General features: G+C 34.3%; 2 protein-coding genes across 2 annotated transcripts; one reads left to right on the top strand and one right to left on the bottom strand.

Annotated features, from left to right (window-relative positions):
• The first annotated feature begins 4,562 nt into the window (after nt 1–4,562).
• LOC133875194 (probable serine/threonine-protein kinase PBL23) lies at nt 4,563–7,783 on the top strand. Its single transcript, XM_062313228.1, has 5 exons — nt 4,563–4,807; nt 5,558–5,739; nt 5,834–6,023; nt 6,750–7,156; nt 7,402–7,783. Exons 1-5 carry the CDS (start codon nt 4,684–4,686, stop codon nt 7,681–7,683), a joined length of 1,185 nt encoding a protein of 394 aa, XP_062169212.1. The 5' UTR covers nt 4,563–4,683; the 3' UTR covers nt 7,684–7,783.
• A 2,023-nt stretch (nt 7,784–9,806) lies between these two features.
• On the bottom strand, nt 9,807–10,364 carry LOC133875195 (small ribosomal subunit protein uS7c-like). Its single transcript, XM_062313229.1, is given in 2 exon segments — nt 9,807–10,260; nt 10,263–10,364. Coding segments are annotated over 2 exon segments (468 nt in total). The 3' UTR covers nt 9,807–9,894.
• Nucleotides 10,365–12,333: the final 1,969 nt, after the last annotated feature.

The raw sequence follows: 12,333 nt of genomic DNA, 5'->3' as shown, positions 1-12,333 counted from the left end.
TTCATATAATTTATGTTTGGTACTTTTGAAGTATGGAGGTTACTAGATATTTACGTATTTATATTACTGGAGGTGAATTAATTAATGTAAGGCTTGAATAAATGGTTTAATCATTGTTAATATAAGGATGTCTCTTAATTGAACCCTTTGTGCCCCAGACCGCATGGATGACTATGAAAGTGTCGGTGGGTCCGATTTGAGGCATGTAAGAAACCTGCGGAACCTATTATATTTAGCTGGGCATGAGATGGCTGTCTTGAGGGAGAGTATTGCACAACAGATGTGGCAGCATCGAACTGATTAGATGCGTATAGCCTTTAGAGTCAGTTATGTTTAACTAGTTTATTGTTTATCATGTTTATGCAGCTTATGCAATGAGAACGACACTACCTGACATTATTAGTATCAAGTATTAAGGCTATGGAAGGGTTAATATTTTGTGTTATTTACAATTTTTATTCCCTCAACTTCTATAGTATTTAGATAAGTGGATTTCTGTTTCAATTCTTCTACAATCTTGTATCTCTCATGACTATATGAGGAATTACTAATGTTGTTATTAGAAGCAGGTGGGACAATAGATCATGGTTGATCAATTTAATTTTATTAGGCATGTTTATCCAAAAATATGGGACACATGATAGTAGGAATGGTTGTGGCCTGTGAATCATATTTTAAATGTTAAGTTCTTAGTTTTTTACTATCTCTATTAACTCATAACCATTTATCCATATTCTTCGTGTAGGTAAATGACAAGTTTGGTTATTAAAAAGGACATCTTGTTGGCCACCCAAATAGAGCTTACATTATGAATAGTTTTTAACAAAAATAGTGTAAAAGAGTTTTGCTTTAAATACCTCAATAATCACAATGTACTATTCTTATTTGGGCTATCAAGTCTAATGTCATAAATTTGACAAAATTCTATTTGAAAATCACCCAATAAATGGAAAAAAAAAAAAAAACAAAAAAAACAAAGAATATATAAAAACGCCAAATAGTTTTCTATTTTCTTCTTTAAGTGAAAACTGTTTTGAAAACAATTGTCTAAACGCCTTAGGTACTGTTTTTTATTTTCAAAAACTATTTTCGAAAACAGTTTGCCAAATACTTTTTTAACCAAAAAAAAAAATAGAAAATGGTTTTTTGTTTTGTTCTCGAAAACAATTCTCAAAAACAAAAACAAAAACCGGTTTACTAAACGAGCCTTATTCTTTTTCACCCTCAGGGTTTTATGGAATTATGTTTCTTGGACTAATAAAAAAAGCCTCATGACCTATTTCGGTGTTTTGACCCAGTTCAACTAGGTCGTATTTATAGGCGCTTTTCTTTTGACCCAATTGAGTGTCGTATTTATGCTTCTAAATAATGTATCTAATCATTTAATTAATATTTTAACAATTTTGATATAAATATTAATCACACTAAGGTACGAGAGTATGTAGGTTTTGGTAACTGTTTTATTTATTTTTTTAGAGAAATTTGATAACTATTTTATTAGTTGCATTTGGTGTAAATAATAGCCTCTCATTAACCAAACCCAGCTCATTGACAATAGGGAGCTTTGATTGATAACATTTTTTTCTTTTCTTTTCTTTTCTTTTTTCTTTTTTTTTTTTTAAAAAAAAACAAAAAATTAACCAACAACTCGAAATACCTGCGAAATACCTGCACCAGCAACAACGAGTTTGTTTTCCACAAGCCCCCAACCCAACATTTCTGGATTTGTTTTCCACAAGCCCCCCAAACATCCACAGCCGATGGACAGTCCCAAAGAACACGACGGATCGACTCCTTTTCTGAATTGCAAAAAATACACGAGGAATCAAGAACCACACCTCTCTTTTGTAAGTTATCCTTCATGGGAAGAATGTTGTGGCAAGCCCGCCAGAAGAACATTTTTACCGGATTGGGAACCTTCAAGCCCCAAATCAATCTCCACAAACTCTGCAAAACTGAATTATGAGAACTCTCTCCCCTCGATACCTCCTGTCATTCTTTTTCCGTATAATAAGCACTACGCACCGTAAATTCACCTGCCGTAGACCCCTGCCAGATCCGCAAATCACGTTGGCCATATTTACTAAGAGGAATAGATGTAATCATTTCAGCTTCCTCCTCGATGAAAATGGAATGTAAGAGTCACATTCCACCATTTAGACTCAGGATCTATAACAGCACTAACCGTTTCGTCTCCATGAAGAATCTTCCGCGGAGTTTGGACAGAGTAAGTCATTGGCGAAGTCAACCATTTGTCCCCCCAAATGTGAACAGAATTACTATTTCCAATTCTCCAAATCAAACCCTCCTTAATGAGGTCTTCAGATGATAAAATACTGCGCCATGCGAAGGAAGGCCTTCGATCCAAATTTGCTTCTAAAAACGTACATTCAAATTTAACCGCTTTATATAAGCCACTTTACAATAATGTCTATCAAGTCTGCTTTCCTCTCGCCGTAATATATACAATAATCGCCTCTACAACTTATTATTATTATTATTTTTTTAAAAAAAAGGAAAAAAAAATGTTCCCTATGCTCTTGTAATTTCAGCAATTGGAAGGCAAAATAAGAGTAGCATTTGTTTACCACCCTTTTCTTTGTTCTAGGCCGTGTCTTGTGGCTTAATACACATGCATAATAATAATAATAATAATAAAACAAAAACAAAAACAAGAACAGAAACAGAAACAGCTTTTCAACCTTGTAATTAAGAAAAGAGACGGAAAATGATTTTTCATTAGGAGGGTCAAAGCATGAATGAGAACCGAATCTAATTTCGATAGGCCAAGCTTAATATTTAGGCAAATATATATATATATATATATATATATATATATATATATATATATATATATATATATATATATATATATATATATATATATATATATATATATATATATATATATATTTTAATAAATCAAAAAATAAAAACTCGGCAAGCCATAATCTCTTCTGGCCCCCATTGGTTCTGTCGGCTTTGTTTGTTAATGCATTTTAAAGGGTTTTTTTTTTTCTTTTTTTTTTTCAAGAAGTGTTATTGTAATACTCCGGTCCTATATTGGGAAAATGAATAGCCCCACATAGAGTGGGTGAGTTATAAAGATAGTCATAAGTGTTAAATCTCACATTGCCTAGTTATTAAATAAAACTAGGCTTTATAAGGAATTCTAGGGATACTCAAAATTTACTGGTCATTTTGAAGTAATAGCGTAGATGTAGCTAGCTTTTTTTTTTTGGGTCGTCATGTGGCACTAGGGTGCTGCATGACGTGGCTCTAATGAGGACGTCAAGAGTTTGTAACACCCCAGTCCTATATTAAGAAGATGAGTAGACCATATAGATTGTGTGGTTTATAAAGATAGTCATGAGTGTTAAATCCCACATTCACTAGTTATTAGGTGAAACTAGACTTTATAATGAATTTTATAAAAATTTCAAATTTATTAGTCCTTTTGGGATAATAGCGCATATATGGCTAGCGTTTTTCTCTGGCTCGCTACAAATAGTATCAAAGCCACCTAGTAATGCCAGACCATGTGGTACTAGAGTGCTGCATGAAGTGGCCCTAACGAAGACATTAGAAGTTTGTAACACCCCAGTCCCATATTGAGAAGATGAGTAACCCACATATAGTGTGTGATTTATAAAGATAGTCATGGGTGTTAAGTTCCACATTCTCTAGTTATTATAGCACAAATGTGACTAGCGTTTTTCCCTGAGTTGTTACAAATGGTATCAGAGCCACCTAGTAATGCCAGGCCATGTGGTACTAGAGTGTTGCATGAAGTGGCCCTGACGAGGACATCGGGAGTTTGTAACACCCTGGTCCCATATTGAGAAGATGAATAGCCCGCATAGAATATGTGGTTTATAAAAATAGTCATAAGTGTTAAGTCTCACATTACCTAGTTATTAAGTGAAATTGAGCTTTATCATGAATTATAGGGAAACTCTAAATTGAGTAGTCATTTTAAGGTAATAGCGCAGATGTGGGTTGTTATAGTTATAATGTAATATAAATGTGAAAATAGTTTTAAGTGTTTTGTGTTTTAGTTTATTTATTAATATTTTTGTTTTTTGAAAAAGAAAAGAAAAAAAAAATCAAAAAAAAAAAAAAAAAAAACGTAAGGAAGAAGGAAAAATATGTTATCAAACAAAGCCGTTTTCAAGTACTTCAAAGAGAATAATGTGCCCCAAGCAAGTCTTATAGTTCTTATGGTGGGTCATGTTCATTTTTAAAGGTAAACCATAAATCACTATATATGGGGGAAAGCACATAATGAAGACCCTTTTGGCCCCAACAAATATTTGAGAATGCATCAGAGAAGCAGTTAAACAAAGGCAGGAAACCTGTCTGTTTTCTTCTTAATATAGCAAATTTGACTTGGTCATTTGCCTGTTGGGACTCAATGGATTTGGAGGAAAATGAACCAAAACAAACAATGTGGGAAAATGTTCTTTTGTTTATGATAGACCAGAACAAAGATCTGGTTTTTCCAGAGCCTGCCTAGACAATTGATGGATTGATTTTTCCATTTCAAACTGTTTCTTCCGGTGATCGAATTTTATCAAACATATATCGGCATGACGTATAAAGTTTTCCGGAGATGCAAAGCGAGATTTTGATGATCTTTTGAATGTGGGTGTGGTGGGATTGAAGTTGTAGAGGGGGAGGAAGATGAACTGCTTCAATTGTTGCATGTCACAAGAGAAAATCAACAGAAGGTCGTTGAAAAAAAGTATTAAGGAATATCATGACACAAAAACGTTAGCCTCATTCGCTAAGCTCTCCTTCAAATCAGGTAAATTTGTTTAGTCTCAATGTTAATCTTCCTCAACTAATTACAGATGAAGTAATTGTCTTGGTTTTCCTTTTTCTTTCCAATATTATTTGCCTCTCAATCATGTTGTAAGATATATAGGTACAGTAATCCAAGTTTTTGTCTTGTAAATTATTAGCAAGTGATATGATTATATGAACAATATTCATGTTCAAAGACTTGAATTTTGATGTTCCCGTCTTAGATTCGACCTTTTTCTTGATCCATCTCTTATATGTGTCCTATGAATACTACCATTAATTTCACGTGTTAGTTGCTATTATAATTGTTAAATCACCGCCTACTCCAAAACTTTAAACCGATAAAAAATTATTTTAATAACAACGGGCATCATCTGCTTCCTTCAAATCTCTGCAAGTTTACTCATTTGAATCAAGATAAGTACTAAACCTTTCAGATGCATAATATATGTTAAACTACCTAACATTTGCCAATCTACATCTACAATTGATTTGAAAATTTGAGGGTCTTTTATTTTATTTTTTTAATTTTTTGTTTTGTTCATTTCTTCTTTATGACTTCATGGCATGGTTACTAAGAACAATGCTTTGAACAAAATGTGTGTTATTTTTAGCTGAGTTTATCATGTCCTTGCAATTGCCTTCACCTTTTTCCATTGTCATATCATGGTCTCCTAGGTTGTCATGAAGATGTAGTAGCTTTTTTCCTTTTCCTTTGGCAGCTTCAACAGGTTCTATATATATCTTGCAGATAGCAGCAGGCGACACTACATATCAGAAGAGATTAAAAAGATTGGAAAGGGGAATATTTCAGCTAAGATTTTTACTTTCCGGGAGCTATGTGTTGCAACTCAAAACTTCCGTTCTGAAAATCTACTGGGTGAAGGAGGCTTTGGGAGGGTGTACAAAGGGCACATTGCAAGCACAAATCAAGTACACCATTATAACCTATATTTAGTTCATTCATGTACAAAGAAAAAGATATTCTAGGAAGTTTTATTAACTTTGTGCTTTGCATCTCACCCAGGTTGTTGCAGTGAAGCAACTTGACAGGAATGGTTTCCAAGGAAACAGAGAATTTCTTGTAGAGGTTTTGATGTTGAGTCTTCTTCACCACCCTAACCTTGTCAATTTGGTTGGATATTGTGCTGATGGGGATCAGAGGATTTTAGTTTATGAGTACATGGCCAATGGTTCCTTAGAGGATCACCTTCTTGGTAAGCCCCATATGGCTTATTTTGCATCATTTATAGGCAGCATTGCATCAGGTTAAGGGCTTCTAAAGAGAATCTGGGTGAATTATCAAAAAGCTTAAGCTGATATGATGATCACTTGGATGTTTTTAAGCCAACCAATCTAAATCCAAGAGAGAAAATTTATTTTTATTTCAATTTGGCATCCGAGTGCTATGTTTCAAATGCTGCATGTTGTCAAACTTTGTTGTGTGCCTTTGTCTTTTCTTGTTAGCGAGACGAACCATGTGTACAATAGCTAGACCAGAGGTGACTATTGAGCTTTCCCAATCGTCATTGTTCCTTAACAACTGTCTGTTAGCAAACATACATTAAAACAGCTAAATTGACACTGCTTGTAAGTCAATGCAGACCAGTTTAAGAGATATAAATGTTCTCTTCTTCTGTCTCTTTCAAAATCATTCTGAAGCTTTAAAATTCGTCTCTCTCTCTCTCCTTGCTGCGATAGAAATTCTGAGGGTGTTCTGGTCTTGTGCAAAATGCAACCAAACTTCAGATGATTTTTGGGCTCTATTGTATCTTGGAGAAGTGTTTTGTTTGTTGAAACCCAGTGCATAGCAATTGATCATAATTGGTGGGTGCAAATAACTTCTTAAAGAAAATGGCTTTGTAACGCACATCAGAAGCATTTACTTTTTCTGTTTTATTTTTTCTGCAAATTCTGAACTAACACTTTTTTGTGATTCAAAGAAATCTGCTTACCAGATTTAACTCCAAACAGAAAGCCTTTGGATTGGAGTACCAGAATGAAAATTGCTGAAGGTGCAGCAAGAGGGCTTGAATACTTGCATGAGAGAGCCGAGCCACCGGTGATATATCGCGATTTCAAAGCATCAAACATATTGTTGGATGAGAACTTCAATCCAAAGCTTTCTGATTTCGGCCTTGCAAAGCTTGGTCCAACTGGGGATAAGTCTCATGTATCCACCAGGGTGATGGGAACCTATGGCTACTGTGCCCCTGAGTATGCACTCACAGGCCAATTGACAACAAAGTCCGATGTGTACAGCTTTGGAGTAGTGTTTTTGGAGATAATCACAGGGAGGAGAGTCATTGACAACACCAGACCAACAGAAGAGCAGAATCTAGTTTCTTGGGTATATCAAGTTTAGCTTCTACTTTCCAAGAAATCAGTTTTCTCCAGCATATATATAAAAGACTTCAACAGTTAACAAATTTTCAGGCTTTCTTTTGATATAAAAGATACATAACATTTTTTCCTGAATACTAATATCCATGATAATAGTTTGAATGTGTAATATAGCTTTAAGCTTAATCGATGATTTAACATGATGGAACTAAAACTCGAAGACTTACGATTGATCAAGCTCTTCTTTTTCAGGCACAACCACTATTTAGAGACAGAAGGAAGTTCACCTTAATGGCCGATCCGTTTCTTGAAGACCAATATCCTGTAAAGGGTCTATACCAAGCTCTGGCAGTTGCAGCCATGTGTCTCCAAGAGGAAGCCGATACTAGGCCTTTGATTAGTGATGTTGTAACAGCTCTCGAATTTTTGTCTGTAAGCAACAAGAACAAAGAGTATGGTGATCAGCAAGACAATGCCAATGCAGCTTCTCCCGATCCCGATAGTGATAGCAGTGGAGAGATCAAGTCGATCTGAATAGCTAGATGATGGCATTGAGGGGTAGAGAAAGAAAAAAGTGCCACTAGATTTTTGGAACCTTTGAACTGTTTCGATAAACGGCAAAGTTTTTCTCTAAACTGGCTGGAGGAGTGCGTTTTCTCCGATTTACTCTGTTAAACCGACATGTATAGAGAATATGATTCTCTCACGTGTCAATTTAATAGATTGGGTTGGAAGTTAGAAATTTCTCCGGCCCTATTTAAAGAAAAGCAAAGCTCTTTGTGAAGTTTTCACATATTGTGGCTAATTGGCTGCATTGTAAGAGCTTATTAAACTAACCCCATTACCTTTTTACTCAAATATCCCATTTTTTTTGAGAAATTCTATTAATTTTGTTCTCTTTCACACCAAAAGAGAGTGTACTTTCTTTCTTTCTCTTTTCTCAGGTTAGACTCACATTAGATGAATTTTTTTTAGGTAAAAAAACCTTATAATAAACTCATAGATTTCAATCAAGTTTATTCATAGAAACTCGAATCAAATCCCAACATGATTCATCACCACCATCCTTTGACTAGAATTAACAAAAAAAAAAAAAAAAGTATATAAAATATCAGGATCTGACTTAGGTGCTGTGAAAAATAATATAGCATATATATGTGATGTAGTTGTTTCAATCGTCTAAATTTAATTTTAATTTTTTTACGATTGGAAAAACTACAACAAAATATAGACCGTTAAAAAACTACAACATATATACTATAGTAATTTTTTTTATTGAACCTAAGACAAATCTTAAACAAAATATTATGGATTGGACTTTGTAGTATACTTTCACATGTCAAGAAAGAAAAGACTTCAATTTTTATTTTATTTATCTCCTTGTAAAGTGAAAAAGAACAAAAAAAAAAAAAAAAAAGTTTTATCCGGGTACACAAAAGATATGAACCACTGGTTGCACGTGCAATGTATCATCTTACTTTGGTACACGTGTTGCAGGGTTCTATCATCTATGGCAGGCTTGCGTTGCCGCCTCCGGTGACATTAGTTTCCCGCCAAAAGACAGTTGGGTTTCACTTTGGTCATCCTGCAGTCAGAACAGTACCATTGTGGCCCAATAGTTAGACGACACGTCATCACTCCACTCATAGTGACATCATTTATGCAGTTGCAGTGAAGCCCTAATCTAAAAGTTTCTAAAGAAGCATTAAAAACTACTTTCAAAAACGTATCAAGAAAAATGTGATAATGGTTTTGAAATGTATTTTTTATTTTGATTTTATAAAGGTGAGAAGAATTTTTTTTGTGGGTCTGTATTTAAAAGTATTTTATGTTTTGAATTATTTATTAATGATTTTAAGAAAAAAAAAAAATATATATATATATATATATATGTTTGTGGTTTTGAAAACAGAAAAATACTTTTAAAATAATAAATTTTTATGAATAATATAATGTTGTTAAATTTTAATAGTTTTTTACGAATACCTAATTATAAAATAATTTCAAGTGGAAGCTTGGTACATAGCAAAGGTGGAGCCACCAACTTTTGAGCAGCATGGAATAAATAAGTAACAGAAAAGCCTGTTAAAGATAGTCCAATTTTTAAAAGAAAGTGGCCTCCAATTATATCAATTAGCAACAAATTTATAGAAATGGATGGTAAAATACATCTACCAAAGTCCACTAATTAATCTTAATTATTTTAAAGTCCGGCAATTCTAAGATTGATGTAAGTCGGATTGCGTTCGAATTTATTAAGAAAATAAGGGAGGACACTTTTGTTCGAACGAGCCTGCAGAATAAACTGTGGAAGGGCTTATCAAGAGATTCGATCGAAGGTTAGTTGATTCCCGTTCGATCGAGTGACTTCTCGAGAGGCTTGATCAGAAGGTCGGTATATCTTCATTCAATCGAGTATTGCATCATACGACAATCGAAGACATTCGGTCAATGACTCAGTTGAAGCTTCAGCCGATAGAAGGCTTAATCATAAAGTCTTGTTTGAACTAGACCTTCAAATATTCTAGCACGATTCCACAATGTTGTATTTGTTAATTATGTGACCCACTACACCACATTGCATTAAAACTTAATAATTAGAGTTAAAAATTTTACAAACATTCGAGAATATTATTGTATTAGTTAATTAATTCCGATTCTTTCTTTTTCTATTGATTCTTTTCCGATCGAGATGTATGGATCCATGGGTCTATGTGTCTATATAGATCCTATCATGTTTATGGATTAATGAAAATGTGCAAAAGCTTTATTTGCCTCTGTCATTCTATGAGTCTCTTCCTTTTTACGTATGGCATCGCCACTCCCTTTGGCAGCATCCACTAATTCAGAACTTAACTTGAGAGCCATATTTTGACCTAGGCGTTTTCGTGATGCCCCTAATAACCAACGAATCGCAAGTGTTTTTCCTTGTGCAGATCCTATTTCAATGGGAACTTGATGAGTCGATCCGCCTACACGTTTTGCTTTTACTGCTATGTCGGGAGTTACTCCACATATTGCTTGACGTAAAACAGATAGCAGATTCGTTTCTGTCTTTTGTTGAATCTTTTTCATAGCTCGATAGATAATTTGATAAGCTAATGATTTTTTTTTCCGTGTTACAGAATACGGTTAACCAACATGTTAACTAATCGATTACGATATATTGGATCGGATTTTGCAGTTTTTTCTTCTGCAGTACCTCGACGTGACATGAGCGTTAGGATTCTAAACTTTTGCTACGTAACTCTGGGGAAAAAGAAAAAAGAAAGAAGGAGAAGTGACTTAAAATGAAAACAATATAACCGTAGTGTCACGCCCCCGTTTAGGTAAAATAAGGGAAACGCGAACTAAAAGATAAATAAATAAGTAAATAAAGACAGAGAGTTTTAAAACACAAGTAGTATTACTATTTATACCAACTATGATAGCAGTATCAAAATTTTACACTGGGGCTCGAGGTTATTTACATCTCAAAAGTGAAGTGGTAAAGCAAAAGCTAGCAATCAACATTGCTAGAAAAACCACCACATAAGTTAAAAGACTGAAATGAGTACAGTTTCCATCAACAAAATATGACTGTACTATCATGATCTATCAGCTCTACAGTCTATGTCCACGACGGAGTCCCCAAGTACTATAACTGCTAATATTTACAAATATCTACATCTTCTTCTAGTCCACTGTACAGTAAGTCCAAGTTGCCCACGGATGGGGCCAGATCTGGGGGTCACTGACTACCAGGAGTCCTACAGGCACTCCTCCCCTCAAGACTATGATATACACCTTCATCTGAAAATGGTTATAAGGGAAAGGGGTGAGTTCGACAACTCAGTAAGGAAATATCAACACCAGGAAAATAAAACATGCTATAAAATCATTAATTATGCATAATGACAAAAATATCAAAATGAGCAATTAAAACAGAATTTATAAGTATAATTAACAGAACTTAAAAAAAGATGAACAAGAAATATGAATAATGGCATGAATAATTAAATCAATTTTATTTATTTTCTCTTTTATCCTTTAACTGTGGTTTAACCCTTTATAGACTCTAAACCGCTGTTACCCGTGAGCGGAGCACGTTGGCTTTTGTCACACAGACCTATGGACTCAGCCTGTCGTCACAGGGGAGAGCCGGTTCCGAGTTGGGGATCTTCCCTAGGTGAAGGCCAACATCGGCTAGTAGCACACACCAACACATGGTATGCTTGCCATGCTACCCTATGGGTACCAATCCTAGCTGTAATAGTGCCTCAGGGTTAAACAGTTACTGCACATGAACGATTTTCTGTAATACTGTAGGCTCTGCTTTATCAGTATACTTTATTTCAAAAATGTAAGAGCCGTTTTCATAACTGTAATCATGTACAGAATTTAACTTTAGAATCTCTTTTCTTTCAAAACTGTATTCATAATTAGAGTCATATACTTTGAAATTCTCTGTAATCATATCTTTGAAATGCTCTATATCATAACTTTGTAATACTCTTATGCATAATCCATATCTTAAAAATGCTCTTAATCATAATTATAAAAATGCATAAAATTGCATGAATAAAAACATATGAAAAATAACAGCTTGGCATTTAAAATTTCACATAATAATGCTTTGTAAAATTCCCCAACACTTTTTCAAAAGATTTATAGTAAAATCTTGTTGGGGGATCTTTAGGTGTTGTATCCCCTTACCTGGATTTGCTCTTAACGACAAGATTGAGCTTTTACCTAAATAAAACACAAGGGTAAATTTTAGAGGATATTCTGTAGTTTAGATAGCCGTTATAACAGTAAATTATAAACCTTAAAATCTAAATGAGAGCTAATATTTACACTATCATTTTATTTATACCTTTGCTAAAAAAATTATTCTATCTAATTAACCAAAAATAACCCACTAAAAACCAAAATCTACACGGCATAGAGCCACCAAAACCACAGGGAAATCCAAAAACTCAAACCGGTTAGTACAACAAACCGGTTAGCACAACAAACCAAAACTCAAAGGCAATAACACGGAACCGGCCAAAATGATAACTCAAAACAGGACACACACACAGCCAGATTCTTCACCAAAACCCAGTGGCCGTAAAGCTCAAAGAACCACAAAAACAAAACACCCATTCAGTTGAAACACTGCACACACAAAATCTGCCAAAATCACCAACATCCCAACACACT

Source organism: Alnus glutinosa, chromosome 8 (genome assembly GCF_958979055.1).
Source record: "Alnus glutinosa chromosome 8, dhAlnGlut1.1, whole genome shotgun sequence".
In the NCBI taxonomy this organism is placed as follows: Eukaryota; Viridiplantae; Streptophyta; class Magnoliopsida; order Fagales; family Betulaceae; genus Alnus; species Alnus glutinosa.
Note: the sequence above shows the minus strand (reverse complement) of the source record. Positions and strands in the feature narration are given on the sequence as shown.